Raw genomic sequence first — 18,688 nt, 5'->3', positions numbered from 1 at the left:
CATCATGAAGGGAAGTCAGGACAGGAACTCAAGGCAGGAACCTGGAGGCAGGAACTATGCTGCTTGCTGGCTCACTAGCTTTCTTAAACAGCCCAGACCCACCTGCCTAGGCATGGTACCACCCACAGTGAACTGGGAACTTCCACATCAATCATCAGTCATGACAATCTCTTACAACATGACCACAGGTGAATCTGATAGAGGACATTCTTCAACTGAGGTTCCCTCTTCCCAGGTGACTCTAGGTTATGTCAAGTTGACAATAAAAACTAACCAAGATGCTGATCAAATGTTAATAAGAATCTATGGTTGGGAGAAGAGTCATTTTCTTCCATGGTGTAGGCACTGGTTAGCTGTCTATGCTCCAGTAAATAGCACTGAACCCATGCTCGTGCAAGAAGCCCTACTTAAACTCAGTTCACACACGCATGCACACACACACACACACACACACACACACACCACAAGTAGGAGGTGAACTTGTTGGGAAGAAGAGGTTTAGTGGGCGTGGGATGAGAGGGAATGGGATGGACATGATCAAAACACATTACATATATGTATGAAATTATCAAAAAATAAATTTTCAAAATAGTAAAAATGGCAAAAAAGAGTCTAGAGTCATAAGAAACCTTGAAAATAAATTCATCGTATATGTATACATAACAGGTATACATCAGTAGCTTTATTGGAATGAAGTATGATGGATACATTAGACTTTCATTCATAAAAATATAGTTAAAATGGGAAGTAGAGTAGAAATGCAAGTGCAAGAAGAATAAAAAGATGAAAGGGTTCCAATGTGTTCATGTATTTTTAAAAGGGATGGTGGTGGGTAGCCAATCACTGTGGTATTGCATTTAGAAACATCTTTTAGAGTAGTGTAACAGTTTTATTTTAAAATGTCAATGTTTGCAATATACCAAGAAATATATTCTATGGAACTATTTAAACTCATGAAAAATATTTGAATGCTTGGACCTAAAAATGTGCAAGCGGGTTCATAGATTTTTAGAAGTCTTTAAGAAAAATGTTAGGGCAGGGTGTGTGTGTGTGTGTGTGTGTGTGTGTGTGTGTGTGTGTGTGTGTGATGGAACTGGTACTTGAATGCAATGGGAAGGTGGTTGCAGGGCATACAAATCCAGGGCTGTGAATGTTCCCTGGCTCTTTGCTGAGGTACAGACACACACAAGGGAAGTAGGGGTAACTTTCACTGGTGCTGGGTGGGGGAAAAGGAACTGCTTCTTTATTTTATGAATATTATCCTTTGGTCTCTGTTTTCTTATTTTATGATTCTTTAAATTATTTTATTTGTTATTTTTATTTTATGTGTATGCGTGTATTGCCTGTGTGTAGGTAAGTGCGCCCATGTCCTGCAATGCCGGTGGAGGACAGAAGAGGCTGTCAGATCCCCTGGAATTGGAGTTACGGACAGTTGTTAGCTGCCCTGTGGGTGCTGGGATTCGAACCCAGGTCTTCTGCAAGAACAACCAGTGTTCTTAACTGCTAAGCCATCTCTCCAGTCCCTGTTTTCTTATTTTAGAGTTTCTGCCCTACTGATGCTGTCAGGTCCTAGGTGAGTTCTGTTCTGCTATGTTCCATCCTGCCTCACCTCTTTCTGTCTTCCAGGGAGTTCCACCAGTCAACTTTCTGTACCCCAGAAAGCCCAAGCCTCAAAGGCAGGGTCTAAAGCTGCCTTGGCCACAGCCTGGCACCCACAGCTTTCCACTGGTCCTTTGGGCTGGTCCACAGTTTCTGGCTGGAACCCGTGTTTTCTCATTCTGTCTGTTTCCAAGCCTATTTCCTGGGCAGTAAGATGTGAATAATTAGAGTGCAGCGAGAGGAAATGGGCAAAGCGCCTGGCACAGAGGCTGGCCTGCAGTCAGCTGGGCACCCAGCTGCACATAGCATACTTGCTAATGAAGCAGTCAAATATCACTTCCAGGCCATCAGAAAAGTCCTGGCGTCTCTCTCCTCTGTGCCCAGAGGACCAAGAAGATTTCCCAAGCCCTTGAGTCTCCTTTAAGTAACTTGCCAACTTGGGGTGATGCAGAACGCCTCCTCCCGCAGCTGCTGGGTCTGGCTCTGGAGCCTGGAGGAGCCAGGGAACTATGAGGTCATGCTCATGCCACGTGACTGCTGCTGCATCTGTCAAGCGTGATACAATTACTAAGACAGTCAGGGCGTTTCTGGCATTGAAACCTGCTCTGCCTCCTCCTCTTCCCTCTTTCCTGCACTGGCCCCTTTCATAGCGGTTTCAAGGAACCGTCTCAAAAGTATAGGAATCTGAAGTGTATGGCTTCCATTGGTACAACTTCAGAAAGAAGGTGGGAGGGACAGAAAAAGTTCCAGACTGCAGCTCTTGCTGCTGCAGTTTGAAAGCCCTGATCTTTGCAGTCTCTCCTGCTGAAGCAATTTGGCATATACTTTACCAGTCTCTTACAAATAGACATACTCTTTAACCCATTAAGTACAAATCTAGGTCGTTTGTCTCTGGAAATAATCCAAACTGAGGCAAAGATTTAGGCACCCAAAAGTTACTGCAGTAGGATTAAAAATAAATAAAACATATGATGAGATTGGATAAATTAAAGTATAAAAACAACACAATACTAGGAAGTCATTAAAAGTAATGATTTCCAAGAATGTTTCACAACATGAAACACAATGACAATACCTGGTATTCATTCAGCGCTTACTATTTGCCAGTTCTGATAAATGCTTTCAATGGAATGATTCTTACACCTTGAAGAGTAAGGTACTATAACTGCCTAAGGTAAACTAGCTTAATACCGTGTGAAAATCAATTCATAGAGCATATCTAAAGGGTAAAATGGCAGAAGCTAGATTTGAACAAGGTTCATTTGAATGTAGAGTCCAGTCTCCTAAACCCACATGCCCTTAACTACCTATCACAATAGTAGTGAGTTAAAAAAAAATCACACTATAACTCTGCATATGCACCATCAGGCCAATGACATGTATGCCATTCATGTAAACACATAGATGCCCTTACACACAATACAATAAGAGAAAAAAATGGAGCCGGGTGTGGTGGGCCATGCGCTTGGGAGATAGAGGCAGGAGCATCAAGAGTTCAACGGCAGACTTGACTACACAGAGAGCCAGTCTGATTATGTGTCTCCTTCTTAAAACAATAACAAGACCCCCAGCACATCTCTACATTTTTACTATGGTATCTCTCAGCAGCACAATTGCTAATTATTTAAATTTTCTTTTTATATGTTTGAATTAAACAAAACACTAATACAAATTGAGTCTACACAAAACCATGTGCTAATTACAACATTATTTACTATAATGAAACCTTCAAATTAGTTCAAATGTTAATTACTACTGGATTAGCTAAATCGTAAGACAGATTTGCTGCAATAGTTTGCAAGCACTGAAAGTGACTATTACATAGACCTAGGGATCCATGATCCCTTTATGTGAAAAATCCAGTTGTAAAGTGGTAGACATAGTAGTCATAATTATTGAGGATGTCATTTTTGATTAAGCAAGGAAAGAAAGAAAATGGTAACTGTAGAATTGTCAAATTTTAAACTTCAAAAATTTAAAACTTTCTAAACTTCCATAAGTTTTTCTTATTTCTTGTATAATACTATAATAAAAATAATTTTACCAAGTTAAGGTTCAGTATCAAAATTAGCATTGAACACATGGACTCTGACTTTTTTAGAGAGCTTTCTATTTTGTCTCACTTCACTGCCAAAACACCCCAGTGAAAATAGACATTTCTCTCCCACTTTATTAATAGGAAAGTTAAGGTAGAGAGAAGGTGAGTTACTTAAGGTGAATCAGCAAATGTCTGGTAACCATGCATCAAAAACCTACTCCAATGATCTCCCACCAAGTGCTCTGACCTCTGATATACTGATTTCCTCATATAAAGGTCTGCCTGGTGCTGCTGGAGAATACAAACTACCATAGCGAAGACCCCAAGCTCTAAGATCCACGTGTGGGCTCCCTCCAATGGGTGGGACTGGAGTCAGGACGTATTCTCTATTCACGCTTTTGTCTTCAGAGTGATATACCTAAGGCCTGACACATTCTTCTGCCACTCCCTCATCCCCATACATACACAACCACACTTGCACCCCAAAACAGAATTCCTGGGAACATGTCTTACCCTTTGACGGAGCAATAGACCTGGGGTTCAGCAACACATGCACACACACACACACACACACAGTAGAACTTTTGGGAGGTAGTTAGGTTATCATTAGGACACCGCCCTCATGAATGCAATTAGTACCCTCATAAAAGAGAGAGAGAGGGAGCTCATTCCCTCTACCATGTGGAGACCCATAGAAGACATCACCTATGATGAACAGGCCCTCACCACACACCACATCTATGGGACCTTGATTGAACTTTCTAGCCTCCAGACTGCGAACAATGAATTTCTCATGCTTAAAAATGATCTTATCTATGGCATTCTGTTATAGATCAAGACAAAAGGGACACACTTGCAGCTCCCCATCCTGCTGAAAGCATCCTCCCCCAGTGCTCTGCCCCCATCCTCTCCCTACCGCTACTTGGCTGCCTCCTTTTCTTCCTCTGACACTAGAGACAGGAGGGCCCTGCCTGAGCAAAAGTCAGAAAAGTCTGCTCCAGGCATAATTCTTTAGTTTGTCTCAGATCAACCTAAAATCATGCAGTGGCTATTTGTCTAGTGCACACACACACGAGTCCAACTCCTCCCACTTGTATGCTGACCATCTATATCAGAAGGTTCCTTGAAGGCTGGAGTGCCTGGTAAGTGGCTTGGTGACAACCTAATAAGTATTTTCAGAATGCAGGAATAAGAAGTCTGCTGATGTGAATTTCACTGAATGAAAAGCCAGGACTCAAATTCCAAAGACTCAGACAAGAATTTTCAAACACCCTTCGTTATTCTCTGTTCACCAATTAAGCCCCAACCTATCTTGCTTCCACTCTTTTCCTCCCCTCCTTCCCTTCCCTCCCATCCCATCTGAATTTCTTTTCTTCCCGTCCCTCCCTCCTTCCTGCTCTCCCTTGCATTCTTCTTTTCTATATTTCAGACATTCATCTGTACTTGCGCTGAGCCAGCCCTGGGCCAAGTGCTGTGTGCTGGGTCCACTTACCCACTCTGTTCCCTTGGGCGCTCCTAGTGCCCTGTACACTAGCACAGGAGCCCAATCTTTCCCTGCCCCCCTCCAGTTACATAACCTTGTGCAGTTGTCCATAGGTACCACTGTTCTGTGAGCCCTGGCTGTGTCTGTGACTAAGTCCTGAGCTCAGGACACCCTGAGAATGAAGAAACAAGACTTCTAGCTGTGGTCAAGGACCTGCTGTCATATCTGACCTGCTGGCAGCAAGACTCTCACTCCTACAAGATGAGTTGCTTCTTTGTTTTGTTTCTGTTTTTGTAAATGACAACTTCAGCCTTTCCAAATGATTTCTTTGCAGTCGCAGAGGCCTTATTAGCTGATTATGACCCTGCCTGGATTACTTCCTTACTCCATCTGGGCTTAAGATCCAAGTAGGCAATTGGCTCTCAGGTTCTCCTGGACTTCTAAACCTGTAATCTCCAGGACTTGAATTTGTGTTGATTTGGTAGCAACCAGGATGAATACAGCATCACCCTCCATGGACTCATCACCCATCAATGAAAGAAAGAGCTCAAGTGTATTATTCCCAGGAGATGGCTGAGGATGATGCCAAGGGTCTGCAGGACTGTATCTCACTGACTTGGGGGTGGCGGGCAGGGCACCCTTTCTGTTGTGTCTTTGGACAGAAGTAGAGTAACCCACCAACCAGTAAAAGGAGTGCTGTCCTGTAGGACAAGCCCACCAGGAGAGCTGTGAGCTTGCTCTGGAAAGCAAGGGTTCCTCTTCCTTTATAACAGAGCCTGGGAGCAGGCTGATGGTAAGATGAGACTGAGCTCCTTCTCCTGTGCAGTCAGTGGCAGGTGTGATTTCAGAGGCGGGATCTGAATCGGAAGGAATATAGAGCATACTGGGGTGGGGGGGTTATGGGAAAGGGACAAAGATCAGTGTCCCCTGGAAGTCCCGTAAGGGACCACAACTGCACTCCAGAAGCGGGAGTGGGGCTGTGTTTGGGCCTAGAATAAGTCTAGTGGTCCATTTCTGAGGCCCCTCTGACCCCGGGGTCAGAGCAGAAGCCCTAGAGTACTTTCAGTGACGTTGGTCTGGGCTTCCTGCTTTCTCTGGAGCCTGCCACATGGTCAAGGCATCCATATCTGTGCCATCTCCACCTGCTGCTCTCCAGGCATCCTAGGATCAGGGCTAAAGCTACTCTCTTCCTCCACCTGCTGAGAGACTTGGCACTTGATGGGGCAGGCATCCATGCAGGGCAAGGGAGGCTGCTGCTGTGGAATCCTGTTTCCCAGATTCCCTTGGTGGGGAGGGAGTCTGTGACAGCCATGCCACTTCAAGCAGAGCCTCTCTGCCTTGCAGCCAACAGCTTGCATCACACCTCAGGAGGAAGTGCTAATGAGAGGCGCTGAGGAAGGGCTGTGTCTGCCTGTGGTTGTCACAGTCTGCTCCCAGAACAGGCCTTCTTAGGGGTAGGATGTGTGTGTTAATAAAGAATTCACATCAGCTAACAAAGTGCCTAGACCAGCATTTCTAAAGCAAAGACCCTTGGGGCAGGGGGGCGCAGCTGCCACAGTTCTACAGCATGGTGAGCATGGTGAAGCAGTCCACTGGCCAGGTCAAGTTAGTACTGGGGTCATTCAGGGGTGGAGGCTGGGATATGGTTTTCCCATGACAGAAGCATCTGTGGAGGACACAGGCCAGGCCCAACCCCTTTCAAACCCCCAGTTTACTGCAGGAGCAAACCAAAGCCTTTCCTGTCCTCTTCCCATGGACGAAATGCAGAAATCCCCAGGTACACCCAGTGTGTGGTCATCCTGGAGTAAAGCAAGGCAGGAGGCAGTCTTTCTCAAGTTCAGCAGCTAGCTGCCTTGAAGCCTCTGTTCCCAGCAGCAGTAGAGAAGGGTTTGTTGTTTTTGTTTTTTTTTTTTTCAATCGACATCTGACCTAGGAATACAATGCAGATGACATTCCACAGATCCTCATCTCACATCTGTTTTTCTTCTGATAGGCCAGAAGGAGAGAGACCCTGGAGACCTCTGTCTGAAAACCATGGCCAGGTCTGGGAAGAAGAATATAGTGTCAATCAATACTCACCAAGAACCTGTTGTGTCACCTTACAACAGATGCAAATGTACAGGCAGCAGGGCTGCAAAGGACGAAGATGGTCCCCGCCTGGGAGGCAATGTGTGGGGAAAGATGAGAGTGAGGCAGTAAAGGTCTTGCATGCCCAGTCCTCGGGGGGAGATGCTGCTGTGTGACCAGGAACTGGGGATGTCAGGGCTTGATTGAACATACAGGTTTTTGTTTTGCTGAGGGGACATAGTAAAGTAGGAGACTGGAATCAGAGAGAAGAGAAAGAGGAGAAGCAGGAAGAACAGGAGGAGGAAGAAGAGGAGGAAGAAAAGGAGAAGGAAGAGGAGGAGGAAGAAGAGGAGGAGGAAGGTAACATATGATGCCTCTGGGAGGAAAAAAAAACTGGGGAAAACATGGAGACATTTAGATGAGACTTAGGGGAAAGTGTGGCCCACAGTAGTGCTGGGCTTCCCATAAAACTTTCATTAAATTAACACAAATGTCCATTTTTTGTAGGTGAATATATGGATGTATATCAGATGAAGGCTGGCTCAGCAGCCCCAGCAGACCAGGGATGAGATAGGCCAAAAGGTTCATGTACTCCTGGATTACAGCAAGAAATGGGGGCTGAGTTCCCGTGAGGAGTTGGTCAACTGGAAAGGGAATGCTTTGGGGACCTGGAATGATGGAATGATGGAATGGTGGGAGACTTGTGTTCATATGTGTGTATATCATGTGTACATACATGATGTGTGATATGTGTGTATGCATGTGTATATGGGAGAGTGCAGACATATGTGTGACATAGCACTCGTTTGGAGGTCAGAGGACATCCTTGGGTGTTTGTCCTCACCATCCACCATGTTTGAGACAGGATCTCTTTATTGTTTGCTGCTTTGTATGCCAGGCTAGCTGTCCTAGGACCTTCCAGGATTCTACCATCGGGCTGTAGGGCTGGAATTATAGCTGAATGGTAGAGCTGTTGCTTAGCATGTGCAAAGCCCTAGGTTTACCAATGGGGGGTGGAGAGACAGAATGAGAGAGAGAGAGAGAGAGAGAGAGAGAGAGAGAGAGAGCTGTAAGATGATATAACACTTGATAGACAAGTGAAAACTGTACAGGTGTGAGGAAAGGGGAGGACAGAGCAGACAGTACACACAGTCCCAGATTCAAATGTGACCCTGCTTATGGATCTATTTCACCGGCCTCACCAAAGACTGGGTGGGCTGTCCACAATCTCACTGAGGTTAAGGACTAGCCCTCAGACAGGCTTCCAGGCTGCCCTTCCACATGGTGTTGGACACTAATACCATCATATAAACCCAGGTCTCATTGTTTCACTCTAACTTAAAAGCCGTCAATGACCCCTCCCTCATGACCTTGTCACCAGAATTAAAGCTAAATGTCTTTCCAGCCTCATCCATGGTCACTGCCCCATCACCCCTAACAAGCCATCACACTGGCCTACACACAGATCCAGGCCCTGCTTTTCACACTTCAGGGATTTGTTCATGCTACCTGTCCCCCATGCCCCTTGCCTGAACTGCCAACACCCAAGAAACCTTCTGTGATCCTTCCTATCACTGTGCCCCACAGTATCTTTTATGGGCATGAGGCTGGTACTCACCATGTTGTATTGTCACCACAATAATTATCTCTATATGCATCTATCCCCACTGAATAACAGGACCAGATTGCAATCTTTCTTGCAGTCAACGAAATACCTAGTTTATCAAAAGCATTAGAAAAAGTAGTCATTGGGCTGGATGTGGTGGCACATGCCTTTAATCCTAGCACTCGGGAGGCAGAGATAGGCGGAGCTCTGTAAGATCAAGGACAGCCTGGTCTACATAATGAGTTCCAGGCCAGCTGGGGACCTGGTTTCAAAAAACCGAAAGAAAGAAAGAAAAAGAAAGAAAGAAAGAAAGAAAGAAAGAAAGAAAGAAAGAAAGAAAGAAAGAAAGAAAGAGAAGGAAGGAAGGAAGGAAGGAAGGAAGGAAGGAAGGAAGGAAAGAAAAGTGGTCATTGGTGACTGAATTTGAAACTTGAAAGAGCTTTCTCAGCCAGGCATGGTGCCTCATATCTTTGATCCCAGCACTCAGGAGGCAGAGGCAGGCAGATCTTTGTGAGTTTAAGGCCAGCCTGATCTACATAGAAAGTTCCAGGCCAACTGGGACTACAGGAAGACCCTGTCTCAAAAAACAAAACAAGAGACAAAAAAATATTATTTAAAAAAAAGGGGGGGTTCTCTGTTTTACTTTTCCTTCTGCTGTGATAAAATATTCTGACAAAAGACACTTAAGGGTGAAACAATTTACTTTGGCTCACAGTTTGAAGGTACAGGCTATCACAATGGGGAAGTCCTGGTGACAGGAGTTTAAGGTAGCTACCTGATCAAGGTGCATCACTGTCAGGAAGCAGAGAACCACAGATGTGATGCTAGTACTCAGCTAGCTTTCTCGTTTTGTAAAGTCCGGGAAAAAGTCCAGGAAAGGGTGACGCCCACTTTTAGGATGGGTCTTCCTACCTCAGTAAACCAGAGACCATCCCTCACAGGCATTCCCAGAAGCTTGTCCCCTAGATGATGCATCAGGTCCACAATATTAATCATCATAGCTCACATCGAAGACACCGTCTAGAAGTCTGTCAGCTGACAAAGCCCTTTCTTTCTGGGAAATGCCCCAGACACCACATGGACCAGAGGTGGACATCTGATCTAAGTTGGGCAAATGGATTGTGGGCAAACTGGCTCCAAGAAAAGTGGGTTTGTTTCTGGAGCTACCCAAGTAAACTTCGGGGCTAAGAGGCATGCATACTTAAACAGGGTAGCTGAGAGGAGAAAAGCAGGTGGCTTTACAGAAGATTCAAATGGCTTTCTGAGTTTCAATTCCAGCCCTCTCCTGAGGTCATGAGAGGTTTCTGCCTCTGGGTTCTGTGAAGCACCCCCATTTACTAATAACCTGTCCCCAACTTTAAGTTTCTTGGGGTTTCTATTCCACACATCATCCGAACCACAGAGACCATAACCTTTGCCTCGGAAAGTTGTTTGGAGTTTCTCCCCTTCAAAACCTTTTACTCAATAGCACATACTCAGGGCACAGATTAAACTTTAAAGCAAGCATGCCCATGCAGAACCAGCTATGAAATCTGTGGAGTCCAATGCAAGACAAAAACACAAGATCCTTTGTGAAAAATAAAAAAAAAAAGTGTGCTAACATGTACAGTTCCTTCCCCTGCAGTCTCTCTGCTTTTCATGTTTACTCTTTAATGTTTTCCTAAGTAAAGCCAAATTAGCACACATTTTACTATTCACTTTATACTGTGTGATGCCTATATGTAAACAAAAATAACCACACTCTGTGTTTCTTAGTTTTTCCCCAAAGGGCGAGAGATAGCCCAAATCCCTACAGACACTGAATGGAAGGAAGACTTCACAGGCCACATGCAGGGCCTCTGAAGCTGCTGAGGGTCTTGCCTGGATACTTGGGCTCAGCAACTTTGACAACTGCTTGGTTCTCCTTCCCATCAGCCTCAAGATTTGTGTACTGTGGCAAGGGCCGGGATGGCCACCATTATGCCTAGCCTGAAAACTCCCCAGAGTGTGTACACGTCCACTCTGACCGTCCCTGCTTGTACCCTCACCAGGGGCAGAGGGTGGTCACGTTTGCTGGTGAAGAAGAAGGCTGAACTCTGGGGCTGGAAGAAGCTGGAAGGCACAGGCCAAAAGCCAATCTCATGGAGGTGGATGGGTTTCTGGAGTCAGTAGAAGACTCTAAGCCCCAGTGTCCATTGCACACCCCAGTGTCCCGTTGTAGCTTCTCCTAGAAAACGCATGCCCAAAGATAAAATCAGAAATTTCAAGACAGTGGTTATACAGCATTAAACTACAGGTGCAGTTTCTGATTGCCTGGGGCCTTTTTGAGCATGAGCCCTATGTGACTGCACTGGCCACACCTGTCACACCTGTGATGTTGACTCTCATTAAATGACATCACTACAAGGCACTAAAGCTGAAACAAAAGAGAAAAAACATACTTCATACTTGAATAAGCTTAGAGCATACAGACTCATAGGTCAAAGATGTAATTCATAACTCTCCTAAGGCTAAGCTAATCAGAAGACAGCTTTACTTCCTTCATCCAGACTTCAAACTGTTCTAGAAGCTGCCACAAATACAGATGAACTAGAATTTGATTTCTGAGCATTAACTGGAGCTTTATTCCAAAGTTTACAATGATAATGCTTTTAGATATTCAAAGGTAAAGCTTTCTTTTATAAAAGAAGATAGAACAATAGTAAAGCTTTCAAAGAGGAAGAAACATGAGTTCCTTTTGTCCAAATAACTTGGACTTTTATGACTTAGCAGTTCAACCTGAATTTCTCTTTCCAGAGCCTTATGTAAAGAATTTTCTATTGGTATTGTCTCCAAACAAAGCCCTTCGTATGTCTGGCATCTTCTCCTGGGCTGAGAGAGCCAGTCGACTTTCCAGGGTGTTGGAAACCTTTATTTTCTGATCACCGCTGTAGACTTCCACACCTCCAGCTGCGTTTACAGCCAAATATGCCTCTTGATCAACCTGGACCTCTGCATGTGTTCGACAGAGCATCATTAACTGAGGGATGGCTTTCTGCACCGCAGCTTCCACTAGGTGAAGATCCTGTGGCCTGCAGCGGACAATCATTACGGGCTCCAGCAGCCGGAGCAGAGCCTGGAGCACTAGTTTATCCAGCAGCTCCTGATAGATTTCTGGGATCTCTATAATTTTACTGAGTCTCAGCTTTGCATCTCTGAGCAATTCCAAGGTGAGGTCATCTCGGGCTCTCAGCTGAGCCTTGCCTGGTTTCTCATGGTGGACATCTGGATTATTTTCTGCTGCTCTATCTGCTTCTCCTTCTTCTCATAATAATCCATAATCTTCAGTCGCTGTGTTTGCACAAGGTGTCCTTTCTCGATATTGAACTCTTCTTCAGCCTTGGCATCTATTTCCTCTGCCTTTTCATTGGCTTCCTGCTCGATGAAAGCCATCGTGTTCTTAATCTGCTTCTGCACATCCACATCAGTCAGGGCCATGGCTGCTCTCAGAAAGAGGATGGAGGGAGAACTGGTAGACCACCTGCTGTCTTTGATTTAGGGCAGTTTCTATAGGATCACTTCCTTGCTGTGGAGTACACAAGAGGGAGTAAAATAAAATCAGAGCCCAAAGGGAAGGATCATGGAGACCATCGCTAGAGTTCTCATTTTACAGATGAGGAAACAGGTCCATGGCAGGAAATTCAATTTGTCTGAAGCCATATCCTAGAAGAACAAAGCCTTCAACTTCCATTCCATCCATCTTTCTCTCATTGTCATCCAATAATAATGGGAAGTATGGGCTGATCTAGGTCAGAAGTTTTAAAGCAGGGATGGCCCAAGACTCAGACTGGAGGTCAATAGAGTGGAAGCACCAAATCAATACATCAGGCACATTATGGGAAGGGAAGGACTGGGGAAAATCCTAAAAAACCTGGTAAGGCAGGATTGAATCCAGAAAGGCTCTTTGGAGGCAGAAGGGCACCAAAAACCTTCAGTGATTCAAAGACTTACAGAACTGCTGAACAGATATAATGGCACTTTAGGGAGAGCTGGGGGTAGGGGTGGGGGCTGAGGATAATCTTTTCACTGGAGTGGTTTCTAAGCCTGTGTATGCTTTTGAATTGCCTGGAGGGCCTTGAAGAAATCTAGTTTTCAGGGCTGGAGAGATGGCTCAGTGGTAAAGAACACTGGCTGTTCCAGAGGATCCAGGTTTGGTTCCCAGCACCCACATGGCAGCTAACAACTGTCCATAACTCCAGTTCCAGGGGATCCAACACCCTCTTCTGACTTCCACGGTCATTGTTTGCATGGTGCACTTACATATATGCAGGCAAAACACCCATACACATTAAAAACATTTTTTTTAAATCCAGCTTTCACTCTACACCTGCTGCCATCAGAATCTCTGCCACTATCAGCTGAGATTTGGCTGGAGAGATGGCTCAGTGTATAAAATCTCTTGTATAAGCACTTGCCTTGCAAGGCTGACAACCTTCGTCTGATCCCCAAGAGAGAACTACTCAACAAAGCTGTCTTCTGACTTCCATACATGCACCATAACGTATGCATCTACACTCACACTTATTGTATACACACATACAATAATAATAATAATAATAATAATAATAAAGTTAAAACAATTGTTTTTAAAAAGACTTGCTCAGACTGGGATGTGACTCAGTGGTAGAGTACTTGCCTAACATGCCCATGGCCCTGGGTCTCATCCTAGCACCACGAATACAAAAAAAAAAAAAAAAAATCAAACCAAAACAAAACAAAAACAACAACAACTAATGAAGCAAATAAAAACAAAAGAAAGCAGAAACCCTCCCTAGCAGGGCCATGAAATGCTGTCCTATAGCCATGAGACTCAAGCTCTCAAAAGCTGTGATTTCCTGAATAGGGCCCACACAACTGTGAACTGTAAACATTCAGTCATAGGTTGGGCGAGGGGTCCATAGGTCCACCAGGGCCAGGGGAACTAATGGCAAGTGAAGGCTACTGGGTAGAGGGAAGAAGTCATTGTATTCTGAGTTGTAGCTGAGCTGGCGAGTGACTCATGCTTCATACCCATGCCCTTGGAAGTGGCCCTGGTTAAGCCTAGTGGGTCACAAAGCAAAAACAAAAACAAAAACACATGAAAGAAGCTGGAGAAATGGCTCAGTGGTCAAAAGCACTGGCTGCTTTTGCGGAGGACTTGGGTTTGATTCACAGCACCCACATAGCAGCTAACAACAGCCTATAACTCCAGTTCCAGAGGATATAACGCCCTCTTCTGGCCTCTGAAGGCACTGTACTCATGGGTGCACTTACATACATGCAGGTAAAACCACACATACACATAAAATTAAAATTAATAAGTCAAAAAAATTTAATATAGGAGTCTGGCATGCTGGTGCATATTTTTAATGCCAGCACTTGAGAGGCAGAGGCAGGCAGATCTCTACGAGACCAAGGCCAGCCTGATCTCCAGAGCAAATTCAAAGCTAGCTGTGGCTACAGGGATACCCTATCTCAAAAATGAACAACAATTTTTTTAAAAAAACATGAGCCGGGTGTGGTGGTGTCTGCCTTTAATCCCCACACTCGGGAGGCAGAGGCAGGCGGATCTCTGTGAGTTTGAGGCCAGCCTGGTCTCCATAGTGAATCCAGGCCAGCTGGGGCTACAGGGAGACCCTGTCTCAAAAAGACCAAAGTGCAATGGGGACTTGGTGGGAGAAAGGGGAGTACTGATGGTAAGAGGAGGATTAAGAGAGGGTAGCAGGATGAGTGTGCCCAGAATGTATTGTATACATGTATGAAATTATCAAAGAATAAATTAATTAAAAAAAAAAAACACTTCCTATGCCTGGCATGGTGGCGCACAATTTTAGTCCCATACACCGGGAGGCGTAGGCAGAAAGGAAGAACCCATTCTAGCAAATCGATGCCTTGGCATATGTGTTCCCCTAACACACAAATAATAAATGAAGTTTTAAAAAATTTCAAAAAGGCCAGGCATGGTGGTTCACGTCTTTAATCCCAGCACTCAGGAGGCAGAGACAGGCAGGTCTCTATGAGTTTTAGGTCAGCCTGGTCTACATAACGAGTATCAGGTCAGCCAGGGCTACATAGTGAGACCTTTTCTCAAAAACATTATTTTTTCCAAAAGAACATTACTGAACTCATCTCAAATTATTTTTAGGTATACTTTTGAAAACTACATTTTCATCAACAGAGCAAAACATTCTCTGTTTCTACAGAAGACCCATGAATTATATAGGTTTTAAAAGACTCCCTGAGAGACTCTGTCGGTCACTAGCTTTGAGAGTCACTGTGGATGAGAGGAGAGGGAGTGTAAGATGTAGGGTGCCCTGGCCATGTGTGTAGAGGAACAAAGACACCAGAGAAGCCCTTACCAGTCCCCTGCCAGGAGCTGCCTTTACCCTGGCGCCAGGAGTCTGACACAGAATGTGGAACTTGGATCAGCTCACATACTGGAACCTGGCACTGTCATAGCCTTCTTTGTACAGACGACCCTCGCTGTTGAATTCACAGAGTCAGGCTGTCCCTGGGGAAGGCTGACCAGTTCTGCCAAGAGGAATCCAAGAAGTTTCCTTGGCACCTGGGCCACAGCCGGGACTTATCCTTGCATGCTCAGAATCTCAATTAAGTTGGCAAAGAGTGGGCCCCATTCTGGGGTGATTCCCCTTAGCAGACATATGTACAGACCCAGGCAGCCAATGTATTAATTTACTAATGAAAAATACAGCTGTCATGCTGGCAGGTCATGGTCTTCTTTTTTTTTTCCTGAATGTGAGTTGCATGGGAAGCCAAATCCCAAGGTTGTTTAATGAGGAAGCAGCCAAATCATAATGCACCAGATGGTCTTTACAAGAGTCACTCCTACCACGGGGCTGCTGGGCTCCTGTCCATGAGAGAGGTGTCTTTCTGTGCCCAGACATGTGAAAATGACATGAGCAGTTTCCATCATGTAGGCCAGCTCTGCCCTGACCACACATATGACTTTCTGAAGATGCTTGGCCCTGAAAAAAAAACACCTCAGTTTCCTCATGTGTATAACAGAAGTAATAATAGCATCACATTCATAGGGTTCTTGTGGGGCTTAAAGAAGTGAAGGTTCACCAGGTGTGGTAGTGCACACCTTTAGTCCCAGCACTCAAGAGGCAGAGGCAGGCAGATCTCTGTGAGTTCAAAGCCAGCTTGGTCTACATAGCAAGTTCCAGACCAGCTGGACCTACAAGGAGACCCTGTCTCAAAAAGACCAAAAAAAAAAAGAGAGAGAGAGAGAAAGGAAAGAAAGAAAGAAAGAAAGAAAGAAAGAAAGAAAGAAAGAAAGAAAGAAAGAAAGAACAAAGAAAGGTTCATTACTGTGCTAGGCAGAGTGTCTTCATGAGTGGTAATTGTATATCAACACCATTTATTGCTATGGCTCTTGTCGTCTCCTCTTGCATTTGGCTCTCATTCCTCACCACAGCAAGAGTCTAATTTGATCTCTGCTCACGAAAGAGGACACATAGACTTGTCTTGCCTTTTTATTCAACTTAGTAGCCCTGGCTGGAGTTCAGGGGCCCCACTAGCATTTCATGGTGCCCTCAACCACAGTTACGTCCTTGGTAATGGTAGGTGAAGTTATGAATTCCAGGGCCCTTGGATGGGGTTGGGGGCGGATCATCTCATAGCCCACCACAAGCCCCCTCTCTCATTCTGCAGTCCACAGTTCAAGAGCCCCTCTGTGCACATCCACTTGAGCTACAGAGTGTATTAGTGCTGGATTGGAAGCAGCTGCAGGGTGGGGCAGGCTAGAATTCAGGGCTCCAGCAAATGTGTCTTTAGGAATGTGGGTGCCCATGTAATGTGTCTGGCAGACAGAACTTCCAGCCTGTCTGGGATGGAGATTATGAGCTCACATGAGCCTGTGGCTTAAGCAAAACAATAAACCAAACCAAGAAATGCTCATGTCTGCTTTTGTACCAGGGCTTGGGGGTAGGAAAATGGTCTCTCTTTTTCTTCCTTTCATTATCTCTTTCTTTCATCTTTTAAAATATTAATGCATGTTCAGAAATGTGCACAGAACGCAAACATGAAGCTTAATGAATTATTACTAGGCAAATATTTTGTAACTACCACCCAGGTTAAGAAAGGGAATGCTGGGGGCTGGTGAGATGGTTTAGTGGGTAAAAGTTCTTGCTGCCAAACCTGACACCTGACAACTTGACTTCAATCCCTGAGACCCACATGGTGGAAGGAGAGAACCAACTCTAGCAAGTTGTCCTCTGATCTCCACACATGTGCCAGAGCCTATGTATGTTAATTCTCAATCTCTCTCTCTCTCTCTCTCTCTCTCTCTCTCTCTCTCACACACACACACACACAATAAATAAATAAATAATAAATAAATAAATATGTTAAAAAGGGAGGGGGGATATTGCCAGCACCCCAGATGCCCATCCTGTGACTGTAGAAAAGACATTTCAAAACTGGTGATTCTGTATTTGTGTATGGAGGAAAGGTTGTAGGAGGAAGTATGAGCTTCAAAACTTCTTTTTCTTTGGGTCTTCATCTTCATGAAACTGTATCTATCCTGGAAATGTGTAGAATCCTGGCTCCATGGGAGGCAGGAAGAGGAAGCCCAATGTCTGCTAGTCAGGAGTCTGGCCCAGACCCTGAAGCAATTGTCTTCATTCCAGCTGGGTTTGTAAGCATGTCTGAGGTCAGATGTGTCCAGTGTGGGCTCTCTACCCCAGTCAAAAGGGAAACAGCACCAGACTGAGACCTCTAGACACTGGAAAGCAAAGGGAAGGGACTTTCTAGAGCTTGAAGCACGGGACAATGTGTAGGGCCCAGGAAGTAGGTGAAGAAATTTAAGAAATCCTTTTGGGGATTTAAAATTATTAAATATGGGGGGGGGGGCGGAATCCCCTCTTCTGTCTTTTAGAAAGTATTGGCTCAGCAGTGTGTGAGGAACTGTGTAGGTACCAACAACAGTTTGGAGAATAAGGCAGATGCCAGCCCTGGTTCCCAAGTCCTTGGTGTGATGGGAGAAAGGATTCTATAAGCTGGTAATCACAGCCCAGGGCCGGTGGTGGTAGTGGAGGTTAAATCATCAGCAATGTCAAGAAAGCTATGGGAGTGAAGGGATCCAGCTCTGCATTCTCCTCCTGGGCTCATTATAGGTTCTGTTATAATGTATTGCCTGTAGAAAGTTCAATCTCACAAGTAGATGGTTTGAAATGTCTGGGTGGTGACAATGGGGAAACAAGGGGATGAAGATAAATGAAAGAATGTGTAGCAATTTAGGGAACTCGGACAAGAACATGAGGTTTTAAGGAGATGCAGTGCAATGCCTTAACTTGGAGTGGGTCACCTGGAAAAGGCAGGGCATGGGAGGAATTCACTAAGAAGAATGTGTTCAAATATGCAGGAATGGGTCCCACCTTCATGGGGATTCGACTCTAAGCAATGCCTTAAGCTTGCCAGAGAAACCTCTGGCCTAGATATGTGGAGAGGCACCTGCCACTCAAAGTGAGAAAGGATAAGACATAAGAAAGGGCACAGATTACAGTGGTGTCAGGCTTCAGCTGAGGGACAGGTCCTGTGTCTTCTGAGTAGTGCTGTAACTTGGCCAAACCCTGGTCTAGGAAGATTCAGCAAATGGTGAGAGAGGAAAGGAGCGGTGAGGAGAAGCCAGCTGGCTATAAACCAGATAGACACTACATACAGATGAGGCCTTGGACAAGAGACAAGGTGTCAGGAATGAAGGAGGAGGTGGGACACAAGCATTATCAGGTTTGACCACTGAGAGAGCAGAACAGCTGGGCTGAGGATGAGGATGTGGAAAAGCCAGAACTCTGCACCTGCTCTCCCAGGAGCAAGCCGGGCAAGGGAAAGCAAGAGCAGAGCATTCATTTGATCTGGAAGCAAAAGCCAACACCTA

General features: G+C 45.1%; 1 protein-coding gene across 1 annotated transcript; it reads right to left on the bottom strand.

The window, feature by feature from the left end:
• Positions 1-11,572: 11,572 nt before the first annotated feature.
• Positions 11,573-12,249, bottom strand: Atp6v1e2 (ATPase H+ transporting V1 subunit E2). Its single transcript, XM_008823067.1, is given in 2 exon segments — positions 11,573-12,006; positions 12,009-12,249. Coding segments are annotated over 2 exon segments (675 nt in total).
• Positions 12,250-18,688: the final 6,439 nt, after the last annotated feature.

The sequence above is a fragment of the Nannospalax galili genome, unplaced genomic scaffold (genome assembly GCF_000622305.1).
Source record: "Nannospalax galili isolate Female #2095 unplaced genomic scaffold, S.galili_v1.0 scaffold286, whole genome shotgun sequence".
NCBI classification, from domain to species: domain Eukaryota; kingdom Metazoa; phylum Chordata; class Mammalia; order Rodentia; family Spalacidae; genus Nannospalax; species Nannospalax galili.
Note: the sequence above shows the minus strand (reverse complement) of the source record. Positions and strands in the feature narration are given on the sequence as shown.